The 26,842-nt window shown below is 37.2% G+C and overlaps 1 protein-coding gene across 1 annotated transcript; it reads left to right on the top strand.

Moving 5' to 3' along the window:
• Positions 1-923: 923 nt before the first annotated feature.
• pip4k2aa (phosphatidylinositol-5-phosphate 4-kinase, type II, alpha a) lies at positions 924-26,094 on the top strand. The gene is made up of 10 exons (XM_084398402.1): positions 924-1,842; positions 12,395-12,492; positions 13,648-13,744; positions 18,508-18,660; positions 18,794-18,940; positions 19,025-19,063; positions 21,758-21,871; positions 22,008-22,248; positions 22,892-22,995; positions 23,727-26,094. The coding sequence occupies exons 1-10, from the start codon at positions 1,702-1,704 to the stop codon at positions 23,805-23,807; spliced, it is 1,215 nt and encodes a 404-aa protein (XP_084254528.1). The 5' UTR covers positions 924-1,701; the 3' UTR covers positions 23,808-26,094.
• The last annotated feature ends 748 nt before the right edge of the window (positions 26,095-26,842 follow it).

Below are 26,842 nucleotides of genomic sequence, written 5' to 3'. Positions count from 1 at the left end.
TTTATTTATTTGTTTTAAATATGTCGGTCATGAACCGTTAGGTGGCTCCGGTCCGATGTAATATTTATTCAATTATGATTAAACAAAATAATTACATTAATAATTAGAAAAAACGCGAAAAAGGTTTAAAAAAAATGGGTCATCATCAAAATAACAAGCTTTTCTGGTAACTATCAACAGCAATAGTGCAATTAAATCATGAAAAATGCGAAATGTGAGAAATCTAGTATGTTTAATGTCTTATTCATTGTTCTAGAATACTTTAATTTAATCCGAAAGCACTATTTATTAAATGCATTATATTTATTTAATAAAATATTTTATTTAATAAATGAAACTATTTGAACAAGGGATTTAGTTGATGCGGGTTAAAGCATTTACTCTATATTGTTGAAAAAATTCATCTAAAATGGTATGGACTCGTTGGAAAAACAGCTGTCATTGGAGTAGACCTGGACCTCTGATGATATTCATGTTCAGACTCATGGACAGTAGCCTACACTACGCCACCCACTCCGTGACATGCTCGCTGGAATGATGAGCATGTTCAGCCAGTGGGTGTTGCAAGAAGGAGCAAAATAAAGTTATATGAATGTGATATACTATACAACACACCCACCCAGTGTGTTTTTGACTTTTGGTAAATTAACCCAATCTTCAAGTACAACTAAAATGCACCTGCGCAATACGTCTCTTTAATCTATCTATCTATCTATCTATCTATCTATCTATCTATCTATCTATCTATCTATCTATCTATCTATCTATCTATCTATCTATCTATATATATATTCTAAACAAGAAACTATTTGTTCAGTTTTTATTTATTCTTTCTTTTTTTTCTTCTCTAAAACGAAATACTTTTAATTGACCTCAATTAAAATAAAGATTTGAGATATAATTCAAAATGTGTGTGTGTGTGTGTGTGTGTGTGTGTTTGTGTGTGCGTGCGCGCGCGTAGCTGTCAGTCCTTCAGTCGGGCAGTGCGGATGAGCCGGATACGCCAACTTCAAGCAATGTAGATATAGCTGACAAAATTCACACCGAATTCAGACTCGAACCCTTTCCACGCTCGGAATACTGGCTTCGTCTAAAAGTAAACATCTTTTCGGGGCAGACAAACGACAAAGAAAGAAAGTGGGAGTGGGATTTTGCTTGAGACATATTTGCTGGCTTAGCCTGACTGGGGTGCGTTAGCATGCTAATGGAGCAGCGCTGCAGTGGATGTCTCTCCACCCGCTCTTTTTTCCTCAAATTAGACTGACGTCGTTCAGATTACACTTCGTTCTCTATTTTCAGTTGTATCCGTCAGTATTTTTACTGTTTTTCCTTAAGTGAAGTGTTAAAAAAGCTCCCGAGGGGAGGCTGGCTTTTCAGGCTAGCTAGTTAGCAAGTAAGGAAGGCTTACTAATGAAGTCTTAAGGAGCTTTTGCAGTTTACGGGCGAGAACTTAAAATAACACCGCGGTTTGCTCTTAACTTTAATGTTATATATAACAGCAGACTGTTTTAGCACATTTGGCGAGTTATTCATCTGTCCAGCGAGCTAATAGTTGAGTTGGTACAGCTAGCTGGCTGCGGTTAGTTAGCTAACTGAACGTTATGCCAAATGATATTTTACTAAGAGACAGTTAGGACACCACTAGCTTAATTAAAGCACTTGTCACTGTGTGATAGTTAATTTATTGTTATACAACCAACAATGGCCTCGGCTGGTAACACTGTCTCATCGTTTGCGAGCAAAACAAAAACGAAGAAGAAACACTTTGTGGCTCAGAAAGTGAAGCTGTTTCGTGCCAGCGACCCTCTGCTCAGTGTTCTCATGTGGGGAATAAACCATTCGGTGAGTCAAACCTGCAGTCTTTTTCTTTGTTTGTGTCCGTTATTGATCAATGAATTAGAGTTAACGAGGAAAGAGAAGTTCAGTAGGCTATGTCTCGCAACCGACAATTGCCACCATCTGTTGGATCCATGCACTTCAGGATTATCAGAGGTCTGCTTTGATTTTCTGTTGCTTAACCTTCAGTTTATTGAATACCATTCTGTCTTGTTCCTTAAAACATTTGCAGTTGCATGTTCTTAAAGCATGTGAACCAAACCTGTCAATGAATTGTTGACTTAAGGATATCGTTCATGTCAAAAAACCTCTTCCAACATGCCCCTATTGATGCAAACTACTAGTTTAAAACCTTCATTTGTTGTTTATGCAGTAGTGAATCTCATTTGTAAGTTCTCTATGTCCTTTTATGTGCATGCAAAGAGGTTGCAAAATAATATCTGTATCAGTAGTGGAGTTGTGGGTGAGTAATCGTTTCCTGTTGGAAGTTTTGGTTGCAAGATGATAAGCTCAGAGGTTTACTGAAGCAAGACTCATCTCAGCTGATACTGGCTGTTATTGTTTGCACCATTAGTTGTCTTTGGAGAGGAAACCCTCCTAGATGTGCTTCTCTAATAGGCCTGCACATTTCAGTTGGTAGTGTTTCATATTCATATGCTGGCTGTTTGACTGTACTTTGAGGTACAAAGTACCTTGTACTTTGTAATGAGGCAGTATTTAGATGCCTTGGTGTCCCAAGTTGTCCAGTTTGGTGTGACAGTCTTCACCTCCAGCTGTTTTTTTTTTAGACGTTTCTCTATGAATGAACTGTCTCAGACCAATCATACAGTGTGTTCTACATTAAAGTCTCTTAAAATGTCATTTGGAGGTATTCAGAAATACAGCTTTTTTTCAGTTTCTCTACACTGTCTGGTGACATTTTCCAAATGGTAGATTTGTTTAGTTGTCTGAGATGTAATAAAGGTTTGTAATTTTCCAGTCACACATACCATTCTTAAGGGTCATTTTTCTGCTTAATTTGTTTATTTACAGTAGATAAATGTAGCCTGCATGGATGGTTGACATTTAAGAAAATGTTCCTGTAGACCAGGCATGAAAATAATGCAACTAGCCTGGTATTCATGGACTCACTCACTACCCATTGTCAAAACACTGAAAAGGTATATCCAGAAATGTACACGAGGATATATATGTGTTAATATTAATATTAGTGTTGATTGTTTATGTTCATTGGTTATAGGTTAGTATTATTAGGTATTTAATTGGACACCCCTTTCCATCTATTTATATATTTTTGATTACTTTTGCCCTCATCTAACCTTAACTTGCATCGGAATTATATATATATTTTATTATTAAATTTTTAAATGATTCATTTATCATTTCTTCATCGTTTTTTATTCATGAAATATAATTGCTTATTTAATTATATTTTTTAATAGTAATAAAATGAAAGGTAAATATTTGCTAATATATGCAGTGGCCCTTGTCTTAAAGGCACAATATAGATATTTGCATTTATAATAACCAAAAACCACTAACGCAGCGTTAGATATTTTGTTAATTTTTCTACTCGCATTATCCCAAATGTTTCCAACTATGATTAAATCCAGAGAAATTAGCAATTTTAACCAGTGTGACGTCATTGCGTCCCCCGTGAATGGAGTCATGTTCGCGTTATCCTCGGTTTCGTAGAAACCATGGTAACACAGTAGTTGTAGCTCTATCTAAGCCACTCTGTTGTTGTTTCGCTTAATTGTCATGGACCACAATTATTCGTTATCGTTTGCAGCAGGTTCTGTCTCCAGAGATTATTATCTTATTATCTCTCCAGAGAAATTATCAAATGATCCAAGAAATGTTTGGGACAAGAGGAGAAATAAAACGAGTAGGCTATCAATATCAGTGTGGCATTAAGACTGTTTAACAAGTCTATGGCAGTGTAATTAAGCACAGTATGTGTTATTGCCTACATAAATAATAAGTCAGCCTTTTGCAAATGCTGTGAGTACATTCATTTCAGATGTACTTTTAGTATGAATGCTTTGAACACATAAAACTGCGCTGCATTACTCCATTTAATTGGACAAATAAAGGAATAAGTTGGCATTAAACATTACGTTGCTTTCAGCTTATTCTTTAGAATAAAATAAAATCTTGTGATCAAACATAAGTTACAAAACTGTATTTCATTACCTCATCCATGAACATGATTTGTGAGTCCCTCCCATTGATGATTGAGGTGAAGACGACAACTCCCATCATTCCACGCTCCTTCACAGCGTCATCAAGCTATACGCCTTTGTTATTGTTTTGAATATGTGACCTCTAGCGGCGAAAATTACATACTGTGCCTTTAAAGTTGAATTTAAACTTTAAACTGAATTGGCGGCAAAACTTTTGTTCGGCAAGACATCTAAGTAAAATGATTATCGAAAAAGAAGAAAATGTAGGCTGACGATATCTATCCATAGTTCGTTTGTTGGATGGCAGATCTGACCGTGAGTGTGCAGTCAATTGTAAGAAAGTTTTCAATTGTAAGAAAGGCAGGGTTAAACTAAATATTTAAGAAGTCTAATATGTCACCAGTGAGAAGTCTGACATTATCAAGAAGTCTGGAATATCAAGTTATTAACCTACATTTTGATTAAAAATTACAAACTATATATATATATATATATATATATATATAAAACATATGCATGGATGAATTGTTCAAAATTTCATTCCAACTTTAAGCTGTAAAGTGTTTTATGTAAAAATTTTAAACCACAGCCGATTGTTGGGTTGTTTTGCATGATATAAACATCAACAGAGAGCCATGGTGCTTTGTGCCATGGGTCAAAGCAGAGGTCAGGTCTTGGTCTTGTAGGGCTGGGATGGAATTGGAGAGGGGGAGGCCAAAAATCACAAGAGAGTAACGGAGAACAGATCCTTCCCTATCTGTGACAGCCCCATCAGTTAAATGCATTGACTGCCACTGACCGGAGCTAAGCAGCGCTACTACATTCTGTAGGCTGAAAGTGGGCCTTGAAACTTAACCTAGTGTTGGAAATTTTAGATATCAAGCAACTCTGAGAGCATGTGGTCAAGAAAGTTGAGGGTGGAGTAGTTGGTGCAGCTCTCTGTGGTGCTTACCCTGCTAATGAATCATGCATGCAGCTGCAGGCCCTCACTGAGCTCAGACTACTAAACAGAAAAGCAGCGGCTCTTGACCACTAAGGACCACGATGCTTGAATTTGGTTAGCAAACCAGTGAATGGGGAATATAATGTAACATTATTCTGTCTCATATCAAGGAGCACGTCAGCTTTTGTGTTCTCAAGCTGTCTGTTTTTGTCCGTCTACAAAAGGCTAATTTGTGCATTGAAAGTGATATGAGAATTAATGCTAATAAGGGGATATTCAGTTTAGATGATTATGAAATCAAACACTGTGGGAAGCGGTTGTTTTAGTCCAGCTCAATCACTTAGGCTGTTCTGCCACCCTCCCCTTTCTGCTTACTCTGTACAGGTCTTTACTCTCTCTTAATCTCTTTATCTCTTACTTTTCTCTTTGTTAAGCCCTCCATACTTCCTAGACTCTCCCGCCCTGACCAAGAGTTGCTCTGTCTGTGTTTGGATTGCATAAGGAGTTTCTAAAAATACTCAAGATTCAGCAGCCAATCTGTGGCACTGGGAAAATAGACACACTATTTTATTTTTACACTGCCTAAGGCAAATGCTGATCATCTTCAAAGTCTTTAAAGCTCAATCAGAATGCTTTTATTAGGGCAATACATGCAGATGATTTTCACATGCTCTCTCAGTAAGATGCATTTCTGCTGAACTACACGTGGGATACTATTTGCCATTTACTTTGTTGTAGGCGTATCAGGTTCAACAAGAGATTTGCTAATCGCCATGACAATTTGTATCTGTAAAACTAACACTATTGATAGTCAGTTCATCCATAGGCACCTCATTCTCTTCTTCATTTGCAAGGCTTAGCTTATCACGCCTACACAAATTCAGTGTGCCTAAGGCCCTGTTTACACCTGGTGTTAAGATGCATTTTGGTAAATCGGACCACAAGTGGATGATGGTAAATAAAGGTGTGAACAGGGTCTAAAACGTTTTGAGCTTGTCCACTTTTGACCTCTTCCAGAGGTAGTCGAAAACAAATTCGAACGGATAGCTTTCTTTGCGTAAACGCTCATGTAGCCGAATGTGTTTGAACAGCCACAAAAGACCATCTGCTCTCCACCTACTGACCTAAACATTATGTGAAGCGCGCTAGCAAGACAGGATTTAAACTGTTGACTGGAGACCCAAGATTGGTTTGAAGACGAAAAACATACTAAGCACAATGTTCTATCGCTTTTCCTGATTTCTAACTCACACACACACACTTCGTTCATCACGGTCTTGCGGATATCAGAGAAGAAATGAAAGCTGTTGAAAAAGAAATGAAAGCTGTTTCTGTTTTCTCCGGTTGTGTTAATATGTAAATTGCACGATCTTATTTCATCCATTAGATCGAAAGATCTGAAAAAGCCTAGGGTCTAAGTTTATTCATATGAGGGAGGGCAGCGCAGGTGAATGACTTCCGTAATGGATTTACCTAAACCTTGAGTAGGACAAGATCAACATGTACCTCAGATTTGGTCATTCTCATTCTCACTGCTATCTTTACAACAAAGTTCTTACAGATTGTAGATGATCACACACTAAATGCTTCGTCAGGTTGCCTAAAATCTATGTTTTAATACAACAATTCTTGTTGCTGTTGCTATGTATTCGTTTTTAACCACTGTCATTAATATAGCAGCTCAGTATCAGCACCTGATGAACTTTAATTTTAGAGTGTCTATATGAAATGACTTGAATCTGAGGTTTTAATGCATGTTGTCAGACGTCATATATGTGACCTTTAGGGCTTTTTCTTTAGCCTTCCTCAAGAATTTGAATGAGCCATTTGGTTAGATAGATTCCTTCCTAGTTTCCAGAACACTTTTTCTTTGTATCAAAGCCAAAAAATGTTTTATGGTTTTCTAAACAAAGTGTGTTAACATGAGAATGTGTTATAGGGATAGGTTTAATGTTGACATGCGGGTGAGTAAATGATGACAGATTTATAACTATGCCTGTAACACATTATCATGTCAACACACTTAATTTAGAAAGCCAAAAGTTTACTCACCCACAGTGTTGTGCACAAGTAAATGATGATAGAATTGACATTTTTTTGATGAACTATCCCTTTAAGGTAAATCAACAAATTAACACTCTTCTGTGTAATTTGTCAATATATAATTTTAACCTGTTTCAGATGTTATTGTAACTTGATTTTAGACTCATAGGCTCATATGCCATAAATGAAGGCATTGTTGACGTCAAGAGGCTGAAATACCGAACACCCCACTATGATGAATGCACTGCTTAGAAACAAAGAGCTTTATAAACATCTGGTAGGAGGATGAGCATTCTCTGAACTTAGCTTCCTGTACTGATGGAGTGCAAGCTTGTCAGCTCTGTAGCGGAAAACCTGACTTCGCTGCCATGGAGACAAACAGGAAGTGGTAGTGTGAAACTTGGCCGATGAGATGAGATAAGTGCTTACTTCTTGAACAAATGAAACCGTTGCTGCAGGCTTGTAAAACACCTATACGTGGCCTCAGCACGATGGGGAGTCTAAAGCAGTCGCCTTTGCATGTTGTTTCTGTTTAAAGTATGAGGAAGGTAGTTGAGGAGATCCTGTGCAGCTGCTCCTGGCTTTGTTGAAAATGTTAGGCCACTATCCCTGAATCCTCAAAGGATCTAACATGTAGGTGGAAAGTGGGACAGTGGAGTATGTTGTCTACTCCAGTTTCTCAGTTTCTAATCTTGTGCAGTGCAACATCTCTAAAACTGCTCACGCTCCGTCACAGGCTCACGGAGTAGAATTTATCGGATCAAGGTTACCAGCTCCAATGGTTGACTGGTTTTTAGGCAGCTAAAGACACATTTGTTTCAAACCAGCATGGGCACTTATTCACATTAGATGTTTTCCATGTAACAACACAGTAAATGACTTTGCAAAGTGCATTTTTGTTTCATTATTTTATTAAAGAGAGGGCATCTTGAGTGGACACGTTCGATTTTTCAGGATTAAGCCAGTCACACAAGACTTTGAGCATGCAAAATTTCTTCGAACACTGCAACGGTTGTGATATGATGTCTTTTTTTTATAAACATGAATTCAACATATAACAAATAAATAGTAATACATTCAAAATGTAAAAAAGTACAATCTACTCAAACTTTACTGCAAAAATATTGTTCTTTTAATTCAGCCAAGAGGACATGCCACGAAGTATCAATCTTCTACTAGTCACACGTCTTCACATGATTCTAATTTGAAGGTCAGAGTTCACCAAACTTGAACTTCGGAATTAAACTTTTTGCATCAGTTTGCATTTGTGGTCTGACACATTCTCATGCGTATGAATGAAAGTCAATGGAACGAAAGTGTAGTGTGACCACCTACTGTGTGTTAAAGGGATAGTTCAGCCTAAAATTAAAATGTTCTCACCACGTTGTTCCAAAACTGTATTCATTTTGTTTCCTCAATGTTGGTAACCAAACCATTTTTTTTCTTAACATAGACTTCCATTGTATGGACAAAATACAAACTGAGAGATTCAAAAAAAAAAAAAAATTCTATTTCTATTCAAGTATTGTTTTGAATAACCATTGAAATCTTTGTCAGCAATGTTATTTTAGTATTATTTATACTATTATGGTATTTATTAATAATGGTTTAAGTCCATGGGGTCCCATCAACTGTTTGGTTACCGACATTCTTCAAAATATCTTCTTTTGTGTTCAGCAGAAGAAAAATAAATGTGTACAGGTTTGGAACAACTTGATGGTGAGTATGATGACAGAGTTTTCATTTTTGGGTGAACTATCCCTTTACTTTGTAATTTTCTAAATTTCATTGTAAACCGGGGAATTAATTTAGAGATGATTTGTCTTTTCAGTGTTATTTTTGCCTATCACCCAGGTGTCGGATGTACTGTTTCACAAAAAGGAACATATACAGTTCCTTATTTGTCCATATGGTATTACAGAGTCCTTTTAAAGGCCTAGGTTTTGTCTCCAAAATAGGCTGTAGCTGCTGAGAGTGACTGAGAAGGCCCCCTACTGTAGCTGACGTGGGGTCACAGAGAGCCGTTTTCCGCTCACTGTTGCTTCACCATTGCCAGTAGACAGGCTTAGTCCTTTAGAAAGCACAGCTCATGCCTCATCCTGCTCGCACATGTTTCTGCAAGCGCCTGTTGCCTCTTAACCCCTCACAACACCGCTTAGCTTTAATTGCATTTCAAATAAACACCGCATTAATCCCATCCTGCGGGGAAAAAAAGGCATTGGCTTTACTGTGTCACTATGCCGCTGCATTTTACATTCTGTTCGGAACAAAACATCGTCAGAAAAAGGTGTTGAGAGACGGAGATTTTCATCTCCTTTGCTTTTGGTTAGCACTCTTTTGGTTTGTGGGTGATTTAGTGTCATGCTCTCTTGGCACTCATGCCGTCTTCAGCAGCTCTCTGCCTGTAGCTCTCTTGATCTTTGATAAATAGTGTGTACAACAGCCTGGCGGAGGAGCAGTTATGTTTCTTTTGGTCAGACAGCCCATCTATTCTATTAAAAGGATGAATGGTTTGTGTCAGCACAATCTAAAGAAAAACTAGTTTCTGTTTTAGTGATGAGTGGGCATAAACATTTATGAAATTGGCTTCCTGTGTTCATAGTTTTCGCTTCCTCGTGACATTTAATTTCCTTTAACACATTAAAAAAGATTTATCATATTTACAGTCTCTGTACAATTTCTTCCTAAATGTGCTCTTCTTACCTATAGGGCTTTAGCATAGCCTAATTTCTGACCACAGCATGAAAGATGAGCCTAACTCACTAAGCAGTAACCACAGCATGCATTACAGCCTCTTTACACTTGCTTGTGTCAGGAGAGAGGCGTTTTAAAGGGTTTCAAGTGACCTTGTTTAAAATGCCTGACTTCCTTTCGCAATTTGCATTCTTGTAAAGGTTTTCAGTAACCCAGAGCCTGTCAGATCGGCCCATAGGTTTCCCCATGGATCCCCACTCATGTCCTTTTTGACAGAAATGAAGGAAAAAACATATGGAATATTGACCTAGTCTGTCACTGTTATTTAAGGATGCATGTAATGTGACACTTTGCAGGTCTAAATACCTAGATACCTAAGGGGCCGTTCACATGTCGCGACTTTTGCGCGCTCAAGTTTGTCATTTTAAATGTAGAGGTGCGACAAGCGTGCTCATGTTTTTCCCAGGTGCGTCTACACCATTTATCCTTTGCTGAAACTTCTTCGTCTTCATGGAGAACGCGGCTCATGATTGCTTGGCAACGGCAGCAGTTTTGAAAAGAGGAGAAAGTGGCGCGGCCAGGGTTTTCCACGTGTTTTCAGACACTCGTGCATGATCATTTGACCTTTGCCAACATCTAATGCTTACTTAAAGTATGCCTCAATTCACTTGTAGCATTTTAAAAGGATTGCTTTTAGTTTTTAGTGTTTATTTATCATTTATTTAGATAAAATAGTAGGGCTGCTCCCTAAGTTGACTAAAGTTAGACAACTATAGGCTTGGTCATCCAAATCTTAAATAGTCGCAGAAAAAAAGACTTGGCAGTCATGCAGTAACGGATCGTTAACATGGCTGGTCCATGCGGTAATATGTTATTTATTAGCGCATTATAATTATATATAAGAATTTTACATATCAATGCATTCTTCACAGGTATAATCACATTTGCTCAAAAAAGAAAAGACATTCTACCTCCTATAGGTAACACTCCTTACCCACAGTGCATTTGGCTCTGAGACACCCTTCAAATCCAAAAGCCTGGCATTCAACCAGCCAATAGGAGAGTCTCTAGAGACTTCGATGCTCTCCATTCTCTGAGAGGTCACATCACAGTGGGTCGATGCAATATCTCCTTGTTTTGGAAGACAACCTGTCTCCCTCCTTAACTCAGTTAAATGGTTTGACTGACAGGCAGCGAGCCCATAAATGCAACTTCTTTGACCTTTGGTTGCTTTACTATGTATTTTCAGAGGAAATGAAGCGATTCGCTGTAAATCACACCTTGATTAAAAGCCTTTTCTTACTTATTAGATCTATGTGAGATCCTAAATGACTGCCATCTTCTGGGAATGTCAGAAGATAACACATTTTTATTTATTTATACCTTTTATTTTTATAGATTTATTTACATGCACCCTGTCAATATTTCTACATTATTTACAGGGATGCACAATATATTATCGACCAACATGAACATAATCTTTAGCAAATCTGAAAATAAATATATATATTTTTTTATACTTAACGTTAAGATTTTGTAATGCCCAATTTAATCAGATTGACTTAATTTTTAATTTGATTTATTTATGCAAAATAGTATCATAGTATCAAAATAGTAGCTATTTAATGTCAGCCATTTATTGGTTATTGGCCTTAACATGAAAATAATTATCAGCCAGAATTTTAATAGCGGTGTATCCCTGTTTATTTATTTTATTTTATTTTTTATTTTACAGTATATATATTTATTATTGTCTGTTTCCGCCGAGATTGTCAAACATAATCTTTGATCTCCCATGGTGCTTCATGCCAATTTGACTGCTTATAATTATCCTAGTGCATTCACGTCCTCAAACGAACAAATATATCACAGTAATTAAAGCCTTCTGCAGTCCTCTTGAGTTTAGTTAGTGCTATTGTTATTTATTTATTTCTTAATAGAGGGAAAGAACCTATGAGTCACCAGATCTCTTTGTTGGGATGAAAACTGTCCACAGCAGTTTTAAATTCCCACTTCTCACAATGCAGCAGTTTCCGTTATTACAGTTTTATTACAAGTGTTGTTTTCACAAGAGCAAACTGTGCAAAGCAGGAACTGATGACTGTTGAATTAGTACATTGTTTTAGATCCTGAGCAGAGCAAAACAGTGCATTGTGTCACAGAGATATCGCCCTCTGATGAGCAGAACACATCACTCACACTGATGCGTTCCTGTACCCAGCACATCTCAGCACCTACTGTTTGTGTGCATTAATTGGTTCAGTGTCAATTATGTTAATCGCATAAAAATGTGCGGTTGTTAAAGCATGTGTGTGAACTGACTGGTAGCAAGTTTTCAAATGTTAGGATTTTGTAGTTTAGTGATAGCCAACAGACTGTTTAATCAGCTGATACAGTACTTGACCATTTTAATATTATTTCATCAGCATCTGCAGTTAACCACACCCAGCTTTGTCTGTGATTTTTATTGAATTAAATAGTAATATTCTATAAAATATTTTAAATAAGGTTTTTTTTTTACATCTCATATTTTAAATTGTATTATGTATATTTTTATAGGCTGCCCTACTCTCAAGATATTGGTATTGGTCATACGTTTCCTTGCCCATATTGGGTGACCTCTACATTTGACTCCCATTTAAAGATTCAAACCCTGAACAACCAGTAACTGAATCTCTTTCCTTCTCTCTAGATAAATGAGTTGAGCCATGTTCAGATCCCCATCATGCTTATGCCTGATGACTTCAAAGCCTACTCTAAGATTAAAGTGGACAACCACCTTTTCAACAAGTGAGTTCCTCTCAAACTTTTCACTGTTCCCCATTCTCAATTGCTATGATCCAACTTTTAATCATGTGTTATAAGAGAGGTGAATCTCATGAAAGAACATGTCTGAAGAAAAATTCTTAGTACTGTAATGGCATAATATATAGTCACCATAAAATCAATGGATTAATGGAATATTGCAATTGCAGTATTTATTATAAATGACTTTAACGTGCACATCATGATTATTTTTTTAATTCACATGCTCTCGTATTCTTTAATCAAAAAATTCTTACAACGACGTGTTTACTGGTGTGAGGGCGGGACAACCTGTCACTCACATGAGATCACAGCAGTAGCAACCCACAAACATCCAGTCAATAGAGTGCTGCAGGGATGATGTTTTTTTGTACACCAAAAATGAGAAATGACCACTTCCGAAGTTCCATCATCCTGAAGTCAATGTTTGGTTAAAAGCCTGAAATAAGGTGGTCTGTGGTGAACACAAGCTTTAACGTGTCTTAAAGGCAGTTACTAAATCACATTGTCAGGGACATTGAACGTCATCAAACCGAACATGTTAACTAATCTACGCACTAGTCTGCTTTCACAGCCTCGTTGTGTTTATAATCGCACTCTTGCTAACTATTCTAACTCACACTTTCAGAGAAAATTCCTTTTACTATAAATATTTGTGAGAAGCTTGGTGGTTGTGGTAGTGATGTTGAAGGCGAGCGACCGTGGTGTAGTTCATTTATAGCCTAAGGTTAACTTTTTTAATTCTGGCGATTGTATTTAGGCTTCAAAATTCATAAAAGTTGTTAATTTGTGAAAATTACTTTAATGGACAAAACGTGCAAGTAACATAAACTTTTGTTGATCACAGAGCATTTTTAGCGACAATTTTAACGTTTTTGGAAAAATCATATTGGGTTTGCCTACAAAAATATGTCATCGTTGCAGCACTCAGTTCCCGGTTTTTGTGGTGACAAAATATCCCTGCATTTTTTTCTTCATTTGTTTCACTCTGATAATTCGTCACTCTAGAGAAGACTCGTATCTTCCGTTTCATTGTAAATATACAAATGACTGACTTTTCTTTGTGAGATTGACCTAGCCAACTTTAGAGATGTTTATTTGGTGTTTTCACTTTTATCTCTTTGCTGCTTTGCTTTTCAGAGAGAATATGCCAAGCCATTTTAAATTCAAGGAGTATTGCCCTCTTGTTTTCCGTAATTTGAGAGAGAGGTTCAACATCGATGACCAGGACTTCCAGGTAAGCTTTGTGAAAGAGAGAGAAACTATCCAAGGTGTCACGTTCAGTGTCTTAAAACCACAGCTTGATATGCATTTGAATAACACAAAACACCAGTGTACTCCCTACTAAACAATGCCAAATAGATTGAGGTCTCTGTGAGAAAAGCCCATAATTACCAAGAAGTAATTTAGTCATTAACCACTCGATTTGCTGTCGTAATGAAGACCATTATTCCCCATAATAACACAGTAATGTCAGAGCTGTTCTTGCATCCTCCAGCCTCCGACGTTCAAATGTTCTTAATTGCCTTCATATCCCTTTCCCTATATCCCTTTCATAGAAGAAAATACCTTTTTTAACAAGAATAGTCGCAATCAGTGTGCATTGGGCAGAAGGGCTTTTCTCAACATTTCTAATTTTGGCTAATGAGGAAGATATGCCTTTGCGTTTCACTGTACTCAGTTAGAGCTCAGGGTCTTGGTTAGAGCTCCCTGTCTGCTTGTGTGGGTTTAAAAGGCATTACATTATGACTGTAACCCTGACACATACAAAAAAAACCATCAGTTTCCCAGAATGTGCTGCTTATTTTATGGTCTTGATTAGAGACGTTCAGTACGAACTGTTTACTGGAAGTTTAACGTAGTCTAGGCTTCCTATGTTATACATCAGAGACAAATGAAACCTGTATTGCACTTAGACAAGCACAGCATTTAGCAAATTTAGAAATGTGTACATACAGCTACATATTTTCAAAATCATTTAATCAATTTTAAGGACACCTATAACAGTGGTTCTCAAGATGAGTTAAAATAACCAGACAAAAAATAAGCATTGAAATAAGCCAAACCAACTACTAATCAAGTTATTTGTTAGTTTAAATTCCGCCCCATGAGCATTTTTATTATACACATTTTTAGTGTAATCTAAAAAAAAATAGAAAAATATTTTTCAAAATCATTATCCACTAAATCAAGAAGGACTGGAAGAGTGATGGGGCCTTGAAATATTATTGTGGACACTGTGAGGCTTTGGAGTCAAAAAGTTTGAGATCCACTACCCTATATAATTAGGCTAGTTTAAGACAGCTTTTCATGTTGGTCATAAGTGGGCGGTACTTGGGACCAGACGTTATGCCGCAAGTCAAAAGTCTGGCTATGCGAAACTACCTGCATGATAACAGCTGTTTTGTAATACAGATCTAGCTTAATCCCGCTATGATTTCCTAGCTGTGTGTTTTTTTCAGTCCGCCCTGCGTCCTCTGACAGCTACCTGCCTCATCATCACTATTTTCAGCCCATCTGTGCACCACTTCCCTGCGGAATGAGCCATCAGCTGAACAGCTACAGGCCCTAACCCGCATGACTCAGCCTGGGAAGCCTTTCAAAATCTCATATCCTGCTTTTGGTTTTGTGTTTATTGAGTATACTTGGTGAATACGGTGAGGGTATCTATGAGGAAATCCAACCACATAGATTTGAGGAACAGAGACGCATCAAAGAGGCGATAGGAATATGTGTGGGTGTGTATGTTACATGTTTGAGGTAGCAGACCTTGGAAATGTACGTAGAGCTGCTCAGTGAAGCTCACTCACCCTCACTGAGCAGAGACCCTCCGGTCTTTTCATGTGCTTCGTGTCCACGATGAGCTTTTTGAGCTTTTTTTTCCCTGAAATTGGTACAGACACAAGGGCAGTTGAAAAATTGCTGTGTCTACATCTAAGTGTTGGTGGGCAGGGCGATTACAGTAAAACTCACATACCCTTTTTCCACAAGAGAGTTCTGTCAACCTCTTTCAGAATTTGAACTTCAGAACTTTCGGCATAACATAACTGACTTACTACTTAAACTGCCCACAAACAAACATGCAGCAATCAGCATCACAGTGTTATTTTTTGCTGTGCATTAGGTGCCACAATATTTGAAAAAACTGTCATTGCGATATTTAGTTTTTCTGCGATATGAAAACAATTTCACCTGATGATTTGAATAGCTCTATTTGTAGGGATGCAACGATACCATTTTTTCAGAACCGATCCGATCCGATACCAAAAATTCTGAGTATCGGCCGATACCGATCCGTACCGATACCAGCGCAGTTTTTTTTTTAATCAAGTAGAATTTCTATAAATGTTGAACTGATAATAAGAACTGAAAAAAGAAAAACAACAACAAAAAATATATGATCATAATCTGACATAAATGCTATTATAAACTAGATTAGTGGATAATTCAGCAGTAAAATTTAGTCTAGAAAAATTACGAGTGCACAATAATTGTATAAAATTTGAACATTTTGTGAAAAAAAAATGTTTAGTGGGGAACAAATTAGAGACAATAAGTGTAACACTAAATCTGGTAAAACTTTACACATTGCTCTTTGTATTGTTGTAAAATACATTCATGAAAAACAACAACAAAAATCAAAAATATAAATTATTTTATAGCCTACAATAAAATTGAGACATTTTTTAAATGTATAGCACAGCTGTTTAATGAGGTAGCAACATAATAGATAGGACAGAACAAGAACGGCTATTGATATTGTTTCATTGCGTCACTGTATTATGATATGAAAGGCTCCAATACAGAGCGGCACAAAGCGCTTATGCGCATCCCGAGCGCAGAATGATGCGCTTGAAGCAACATGAGTCACAGCGCGCAGCGCGTCGAGTCCGCAATGAAAAGTTTATAGCACAAAGAAAATACATATTGATGCGTAGTGTATTGTACAGTATCTATCTATGCAATAGTCTATTCAGCATTTTCTTTTAACAGTTTTAAATGTCAGTGACTGTGCGCGTGAAGAACAAATAGTGCTCTGACTTTACTCCAGTGTTGTGATCTAACAGACACCCGTAGAAAGTAACATGATTAAGGTACAGCAATAAAGTTCAGCAAGATAAAGTTGTTTTATGCGAAACCATAGACCTTTATCTACAGATCAAGTATAATAATAGTAACACTGAATCATCTTGGAGAGAGTTTCATTGTGTTAACTGTTGTAACCGAACGCGACGCGCTGTTTGAATGCTGAATGACTGACAGCGCAGCTGAGGGAAACGTTTACGTGATCTTGAATTTAACGACTTAAATATTAATTTATATCTCACATTATACTATATAATGGCTTCAGAACACTTATAATATTGTGCACGAAAACTTATGGTGCTTTATAATGTTTGTGTGCCTTTTGTGGGGCTTAACAATAACACAGAATAGTATACACACAATATCGGATTTGGATCGGCCTTGTCTGACCGATACCCGATCCGCCAAAAATGGCAGTATCGGAGCCGATACCGATACTGAGTATCGGATCGGTGCATCCCTATCTATTTGTAAAGACTTAATCATTCTAGGATGATTGGGGTATTTATTTAGGGTAGTGCATCTGCATTCTGCATAGAAAATAATAAACAAATTACAAGCATCTGAATACAATAGAACAAAGACACAGATGAAATAAGCAGTGCTTTATGTTTTTCAGGTAAATGAACTATTCAGGTACAGACATTGTATAATCAAATGTAAAATAACACTGCATAGTATTTGCTGTATAAATTAAATATGATTCATATAAATAACACAGTTTATCTTTGTTAAAGCTACAAAAGTGATTTTCTCTGTCTCCTTTGTTGTTTGATTAACTTTGGTGACACAAACTGTATTCAGTAGAATGCACGTATCCAATACCGACCGCGTTTATGAGGAAACTCGTCGAGACGGGCATTTTGACTTAATTTTCCGTGCACATGTCCGTTCAAGCACGAATAGATAAAGGGAAGGGAATTCGGTGTTCATGAACTTCACTTGCTGTGTGCGTGGCTCTGTGTGCACACACAAAACAGCGCGCAAGTTCCATTCTTGCACTTGATGTTTAAACTGACAGGACTTAATAACACATGCAAATGATAAACTGTCACTCTATGATGGTTAAACTTTGCAATTAATCTGCGAATCGCATGCGTTCCGAGCCAGAGGGCAGCTGACCCCTACGGGTCACGGATCAACTATGAACCCTATACTACATTGCGATTGTACATCGTGATATCGGTGCTAAAACGATACATTGTGGAGCCCTACTGTGCATATTCTTATTTTTGAGTATGTATTATTAAAAAAAAAAGAAGAAGAAATGAATACATTTATTCAGCAAGGATTCATTTAATTTGATCAAAAGTGACAGTAAAGACTTTAACATTGTTACAAAAAAGTAAAATACTGTAAATGCTGTTCTTTTGAAGTTTCTATTCATTGAAGACTCCTGGAAAAAATATTATGCTTTCCACAAAAAATACTAGGCAGCAAACTTTTATGGTAATTACATCATCTTGCTTTCTGGATAATGACATTAGTGGTTCCTGGATCGAAACGAGCAGGTGTGTGCTGTACAGCTGATTTTTCTGGCTCAGAACTGTAATGTGTAACAGGGCCAGATTGTGTGGAAAAGGGGAAAAACTACTGCTTTTTAGATCCACAATTTTATGGTGTTAATCAGTTGCTTATAAACATTGGTGGTTGCCAAAGTGTGCTTATAGAAAATGTGTAAATAAATGCAAAGTTGAAAAGATGCTAGCTAAAGATGGTAAGAGAAATTAGAATAAAAACAACTGTCTCTTTCAACTTTTCTGCTTTTTAAATTACCATTCATTTCTAATTCAGTGTGATGATGTTGAGATCGCACTTCATTGTGTAAATGAGTGCAAGACCTGTCAGTTGCATCTATTTTTGTGTTTATTGTGTATGCCAAGACATCTTCCTCTTTTCTATGTGTGTTGGCAGAACTCTTTGACCCGTAGAGCGCCCCTCGTCAGTGAAGCTCAGGGTCGTAGTGGTGCTCGCTTCCACACCTCCTACGACAAGAGGTACGTCGTCAAGACCATAAGCAGCGAGGATGTGGCTGAGATGCACAACATTCTCAAGAAGTACCACCAGGTGCGAACACAAAAGCTCATACATTCCCTATACAAGCGCTATGTACATTTGATTGATGTTTTACCAATCATTTTTAAATTTACATGCACATTTATAATGAGCCAGATGGTTATAAGTACTTTTCTCGCTGCAGTATATCGTGGAATTTCATGGTACCACACTGCTGCCACAGTTCTTAGGCATGTACCGCCTCACTGTAGATGGAGACGAGACTTATATGATAGTCACACGCAACGTATTCAGCCATCGGTTGTCTGTGTATAAGAAATATGACCTGAAGGTAAGGATTATGAAAAATGAGTGGAAAAGTCAAGTGAGATGGTGATTATATGGTTTGACATGTTTACATTTTTCTTCTATGTAGGGATCTACCGTTGCCAGAGAGGCAAGTGACAAAGAAAAGGTCAGTTTCACCCTCAAACTCGAACTAAATTCTGAAGGGAAAGCAATACGTTTTCCTTTATATACTGTATATATGTAAAAGAAACTTATTGCATATATATAGCTTTCCTGTCAGTCAAGAGTAGTTTTCTGTGTTCAGAGTATATTGCATGTCAAGTCTCTTTGTTGTTTGTGTGTTTGTTAAAGATGGTTCATTCTGTAGTGGCTAATCATTTGTCACTTCAAGCACCTTAATTTACAGTGAAGCGGAGAGTGAGTATGAGAGTGAGGCGTGCTGATTTTAGAGCGTCTGTGATTATCGGGTGCGCAGATGTAGATCTATCCTATACTTAGTGTGTCAAGGTGAAGCAAAGTCCATGGTGCTTTTTTAAGCTATGGAGATTACACCAAGAGGCTGTAAGCTGCAGGGGCATCAACACTGCGAATGTAAATAAAAAGGCTGAATTAATGACTTAGTCATCAGAAGGTACTAGAACTTAACAAAGAAGAAATATGTTAACAGTTAGCCATTAATCCTTGTAATTTCATGTGTCTTTGTGTTAAACAAATGTAATTTTTTTAATTATTAAAATTTGAATAGCCAAATTTTAAAGAGAATCAGCCAAAGATTAAAAATAATAAATTCCTTAATCAGCATCTTTGTCTAAAACAAGACTTTGATTTCAGAGAAAATATCTTTGTTGTTCTTACATATTGCAAATTATATGAATCAGATTTTAAATGGAATGTTAAATGGAATTATATGTTCTGATAATATATATTCTAAAAACTAGTCTTATTCAGTTTTACCACACACAGTTTTGCATCTCATGTCAATTATCTGGCTGTTAAAAATGTTAAGGTATTTACATTAGAAAAACAAGACCAAAATGCTGATTAAGGAAATAATTTTTTTGCAGTCTCTCATCTGCCACATGGATTATGAATACAGTACTTTCCTATTTATTCTCGGCTCTTTGAATAAATGCTGAACCTGCTGCTGTTCTATTACAGGCCAAAGGCAGCTTTACACATGACTGTTGAAACTGTGCCAATTTAAGGTCACTGCTTAACAGGGATACTGGCCGTCACTGTCAGCCCTGTGTCCCACATATAGGCTACAGGATATAAGGCTTCACTCCCTTCTCAGAGGACTCGCTGTTTTAGCAGCCATTAAGCTGCTTGTTGCCCGGCCAAGTCATGAAGAGGAATAGAAGGAAAGGTTCACACATGCTCTGTTTTCTGAGAACAGCCTCTTTTTTTTTTTTTTTTTTCACCTTTACATGTCAGTGCAAATGTGGACTTTGAAGTAACTTTCTCAGAAATATTTGCAAAGACAAATATTTATATGTTCTGTTTTTGCTTCAATGCATAATTTTATTATTCACACAATGATTTGAATCATTGATATACTTTTGTGAAGTTTTACTGGCCATAAATACTTTTTTTTTTTCACTTAAAAGTAAAGTCAAACACACTCGTAAAACAAGCAAGAGCCATTTCTCCTTAATCGCACATCAGATTATCCTCTCTCTCTGGTTTCGAGTTCTCGTCTCAAGCCATGGTATGCTGGCAGTCGACCTAGAATAGGTTTTTTACTTTTTTTGTGTTTTTTTTTTTTAGAAGATAGATCTTAAGTGTCTTTAGGGTTTTTTTCCACCATGAAAATAACCATAGAAGCTGGTATGACTTAAAGAAACAAACAAATGAACTAGGCTGCCATATACTGTGTGATTCAGTCATGCAGCAAATATTTCTCCTTTCGCTCCATCCCTGCCTGCCCATCAAGTCCATTTCCTCACTTTTAAGGTCAATTTTAGAAGTCAGAAAACTATTAACTCTTGAAAAGTGATCTCTTTGACTGGTGTTTGGAAGGTAGAGGTTGAAAAATGGCTTGGAGACCAAAAATTTGTTAAGATTGGGGACGTGTATAAATCTGTAATGAATGCAAACTATTTCATATATATTGTTGTCTGGTTTGAAGCGCTTTTCTCAACCTTTTCTAATGTTCTTCCCACCAGCATCAATGATTTACCTAGATTTCACAACAGTTTGATAGGTGTATGTTTGCTTTTAAAAGTTGGGAAATCTGCAAACGGTAGAGGCTGTTAAAGTCCATTAATATGGTATTTACTGGAGTCTGGAGCAAGGCTACCAAATGAGCTAATTACAGAGAATTGCTGGAGTGTGTTCATTCTGGAGGTCTAATCACCCCGGAGGACATATTTTCACCCGCATTCATTTTCATTAGTTCGAACAAGCCATAAAAAGTTATTACTTAATTATTAAGTAGTAGTGAGTAATAATTACTTACAGCTGAGTCATATTGAGTCGTAGCTGATTTTGGTGTTGGCGGGTCTACATTAATGTCAATGCATTGTAGCTACATACATCTTTAGCTCATTTCTTTCGTAGGCCATATCTCTAAACACAAATGTAGATCAGCTAAATCAGCCAAACTGTTAGACCGCTTGCCTCATTTGTTCATACGAGGGTCCCTTGATACTACATCATTCAAGGGTCCCTTGATACTACACGCACTGAACAGCCTCTTTATTGTGAATCTAGAGCACCCCCTGGTGTGCTGCATATTACATGACATGACCAGGGTATCAGGATCTGCATTTATTTGAATGTTAATGATGAATCTCTCTTATGATGTTTTTAAAGTGAGCATCTTTAGCACACTAAATGTTGTTTCTCTCTTTTCTACCAGGCTAAAGAACTCCCTACGTACAAAGACAATGACTTCATCAACGATGGACAGAAAATATACATTGACGAGGAAAGTAAGAAAACCTTCCTCGATAAGCTTCGAAAGGATGTGGAGGTAAATGATTTAGAAGAATCTGCTTTTTCACTCTGTCTGCCTGGTACGGACACAATGATATATTTATCTTGTGCACTTCCTCTCTCCTTCTACTATCCATCTGTTGTCTTCATTCTTCCCTCATATCTCTGTCTAGTTCCTCGCCTTGCTGAAGTTGATGGACTACAGTCTTCTGGTTGGGATCCATGACGTGGAGAGGGCAGAACAAGAGGAGGTGGAAAGTGAGGATAATGAGGGAGATGAGGAAGGAGAGAGTGATGGAGGGATTGTTGGGACACCTCCTGACAGTCCCAGTAACACCCTAGACAGCTCTAAACCACTCTCACCGGGAGACTTCGACCCCAGTATTGACGTCTATGCCATCAAAAGCCATGACAGTGAGTGAAGAAAGAAGCTTATGTGCTGTCGTATTGAAATGGGTCCTGTGAAGATATCCCACTGTATATGATAAATAGTTTGAGCAGCATTCAAAGTCATTTTAAATGACTCTACAAACATACACCTGTGACCTCATTAAAATAAATATTTTTATGGACCAACCATTTTATAAAAGCAATAAGCCCCGTGAATTTAGAACAGCTAAGAGGACGCTGCGTTGTACGTAACACAATGTCTTTTAGCTGTTCTAAATTCACTGTAGACTATGGCTTCACGGGGCTTATTGCTTTATAGGACATATGCTTTATATCAAATAATTAAATTTTGTTTATATGAGGACCTTAAAGTAGAATGAAATCAAAATTGGCCTTTTTTGAATGCATGTTCCTGTGGTTATTGTGAACGCTTCATCCATGCATGATATTCTTAAAATAAAAGTATTTTAAGTATTTATCAAAATGTAATAAGGCAGGTGGTGAAAATAATATTAATAGTCAAACATTCTGTTCTGTCTCCATGCTGGTATGTAACGCCCACCATTCACAATCAAATCAATTCATGATTGATAAGCTAAGACCCATCCTACTTTTTTCTGTACTATGTCATATTATGAAAATGTATTGCAAACCTTTTTTCCCTCAGATTCTCCCAGAAAGGAGGTGTATTTTATGGCTGTTATTGACATCCTGCAGCATTATGATGCCAAGAAAAAGGCTGCTCATGCAGCCAAGACGGTAAAGCATGGGGTGAGTGCTTTAAAACAAATTAAATTATTTATTTTTGTAACATTTTAAGTGGCATTTTATTAATATGTAGAGTTATATCACTATAAAAAAAAATCGAATAATGATTCAGAATTCATCCTATAAAACATGGCCAATATTTGTACATAGACTGTGCACAGTCAGGGTCACACACACAAACACAAAACGCCAGCAGGGCAAAACATGACACTTAAATAATGCAATAAACATTCACTAAATAGTAGAAAATTCAAGACAAAAAACATCATGATGTACATTACCAATAACAAAAATATATTTATGTTAAATATATATTTTAGTCATATGTGGCAGGGACTTCTGGGAATGTCATTTTACAGTTTTTTTCACCATAAATGAAGACAATTCTTAGTTTTTACGTCTTCAAACCATACATTTGACAGTCTTTAAGAGTAAAATGACATATGATGTGATGTTAAACCATGTACAATTGTTCTATGTGTACGGTAAGGTAACATAACCAAATAACAGGTTTTTACTTTTACTTTAAAAAATTGCAAACATTTTTACATTGTAAGAATGGATAGAAGAAACACCATTGACTTATTTAACATGTACCAAAAGTACTGTACAGAGGATTATTTTGGGTATTTCTCTGTCATCTCATTCATGCATGCATGACTGAAACCTTTATAGCTTTTATCAAGGCATCAACCTCCTGCTTTTTTTGTTTTTGTTTTGTTTTTTTGTCGAAGGCTGGGGCAGAGATTTCCACCGTGAACCCAGAGCAGTACTCGAAGAGATTCTATGATTTCATCACTACCATTCTGCCCTAGTCCGAGGCAGCTGAGTTGAGTCCACAGGGATGAAGAGGGACGCCAGCGGAGGGGTGTAGTTCACTCACTCGCCTGCTCTGCCACAGGGGGGCACCCCTACAGCAGCTACAACCACCATTCGTTTACATTTTGATTTTCATCTATTCGTTCTTTGTTTTTGTGGGACCATGAGAGTGATGGAAAAGGACAACAGTTACACCTTTTTGGGGGGGATAGGGCTTTTTACTGCTTTCTTCTGCATGCCCCTTTTTCTTGTTTGTTCCGTTTGATACTTTTCTTGCCTTTTAAAGTGGAAGAGGACGGAGAGAGGAAAGAGAGCGCATGTGATGTTCTGTGGCTCAGTTAGTAGAATTGTGGATAAGGAGGCCAAAACAGACCTTCTCATTTCATCACACCCCTACCCGAACTCGCATCACGCAGCCCTCGGCTGCCCGTTCTGAGGTCAACAGCTTCGCAGAGAGGCACCTGAAGCACTTGACCCCACGGCACCCCGCTCACTAACTCTCCTTACTCGCACAGTCCTCTTCCTGCTCTGGACAGACTAACAAGAAACGCTCTTTGAGCCATTTACAAAAGGAGGACCCATCGCCCCCCACTTGCCTTGTGTGGACAGACAGCTGAATCTGACTGTTTTGCATGTTCCTTCAGTGTTCTGAGGCAAACGCGTTTGAAATGGAGGCGAAGGTTCTGGTAGGTATTTGTTTTTTGTTTGTTTGTATTTTTTATTTTTATTTTTTCGTTTTGCAGCAACTTGACAGGAGGGAGAATGAAGACACTGAGGCAGCAGGATCAGTGGTTTCTCTTCAGTCATCAGTGTATTCTGTTACATTAGTGATTCAGTTGCCATCAGCACCTTAAACTGTTGCACTTTTTATTAGGATCACTCGGTCTGTTACGAGCTGCAACGATAGCACTATGAGGCACTGTTCAACGCAGCCTTGCAGTTTCACGTGTTCTCACGCATACGCTTGTTCTCAGCAACAAAACATAGTTTACCTCTTGCATCGTACCAGGACACACCGTTTTGTGTTGTTTCAGTATTCCATGGAGGTTTGGGGAAGGGGTGCTTTGTGTAATTTTTTTTTTTTTTTTTTTACTTCTTTTTAAAACATTGTTTCTTTTTTTTTTCTTTTTTTATTGTTTATGTCTTGTGAGTTTTGTTCGAAATTCTTTTGAACGTTCAAATTGGCAGCAACATAGATGAAACGTTGTATATTTTGCACATTATGAATGGAACCAAAATGTTGACGGAATCCTGTTGGTTCAGCAGTGGTATTTACAAGGGAAACATAATACCTGTAACGGAGGAGAATACTTTTATAAATGGCATTGAATTAGAAGCAGGTAATATGACTTAGAGATTAACGTTTGTTCCTTAACTTTTCTAATTCAAAGAAAAAGCCGCCTCATCCTATGTTGGTTTAGACTTTTTGATCACTTGCACATATTTTTACATAGAATTTTAATCCACCAGAATTTTAAAGCACCACTCTGTGTGTGATTTGGTAAAAGTGTTCTGATAAATGAAGAATGTTAAAATCCTACAACACAAGTACTGTCTAAAAAGAAAGGAAAAAGAGAAAGAAAAAAAATGCATGTTGCATTATTTTTAGTGTTCAGTCTGGTTTAGCCCAGAGATGGTGTATATTCCATGCTTGGTCATACAATTTTTTTTATTTATTTTTTTCCTTGCCCTAAACTCCCCATTCCCCCACCCCAGGTCTATTTTTTTAAGATGGTCCCATACCTGCTTTATACTGTGTTTTCAATGTATACACTGTGCAAGAGTCGTGCCTTTTTACTCCAAATTATTTAATTCTGTATTTTTTAATCTTTTTTTTTTTTTTTTTTTTTTTAAACAGAAGTAAAATGTTATTTTTTAATATTAGGGTGGTTGTTTAAAAAGAAAAGAAAAAAAAGATGATATTTCAGTGTTTTTTTTTTTTTTTTTTTTGGGTGTTTTGATGTTTTAATATGTGCTGTTTCTTCAAATGAATACAACACATATACTTTCTGTTCACAACAACACAACACTGAAAAGGTCACCATTTCTTCTTGACCGGCTAATTCTATGTGCAAAGCCTTTTGGACAAGAGTGTGCATTGTGAATTTGTTGATATGAGTAGGTGTGGCTCTTGTTATAGTGTTAATTGTAAATTGTGTTCGGGCTTTCTCAAAGCATTTTTATCTGGAAGTATTATTCGGCACCAATGTTACAGCGTCTTTGGTTAGTGTTTCATTTTCCTAATAAACTGAGCGCTGTTTGTGCCCTTGGGAAACCATTGCACAGGGAAAATAAGCATTTTTTTTTTATTGTTCTCATTGGGTAAGAAAACAAACCCTTGTCGTCTTGGTTATAATATTCGCAAAGAACAAAACAACAACAACATGGGCATGACAAAAGAGGCTGTTTTAGCGGTAGACTTTGATAGTGTCATCAGAGCATCGCTTCAGCTTCTAATACTGGATTCTCACGCAGCGATGTATATGTGATTTCACTAAATGTGAAAAGTGCTATAAGATACAGCTTCACTTAACGCCTTCTTCAAAAGCCCTCCACCATGTTCTTCATTTGCCAAAAGCATTTTGCTCAATGTGTTCATTGATGCACTCATCACATAAGCTTTGGGGGGGGGGGAAATGTCATGTACTTTTTAGCAATTCGATTTTTATTTTCTAAACATTAATGGATGACGTGTTCGGCTGGATTTTATTTGAATATGCAGGTTTACAGGCTTATTGAAAGAAGAAGAAAAAAATCCCCTCGTTTGTGACTGTTTTAATCTAGATAGTGAAGGTAATAGAAGTGATGGAGAATCGCTGGTAATCTGCATCACACTCACGGATATGAGTCTAAAAGCTGATGTTGAGGGTAACCAAAGGGGAGGCTGTCTCATGTGTTATGATGTAAACCGATATACACTCCATTCCATAAGCATTGCTCAAAACAATAAAGCACTTTGTCTGCAATTTATGGTGCAATGTCTCATATGTTCTGCTCATTTAAATTGCGTTAATAAGAGTCACGCAGAGAA

This window comes from Rutilus rutilus (genome assembly GCF_951802725.1).
Source record: "Rutilus rutilus genome assembly, chromosome: 24".
NCBI classification, from domain to species: domain Eukaryota; kingdom Metazoa; phylum Chordata; class Actinopteri; order Cypriniformes; family Leuciscidae; genus Rutilus; species Rutilus rutilus.
This window is presented reverse-complemented; position numbering and strand designations above follow the sequence as displayed.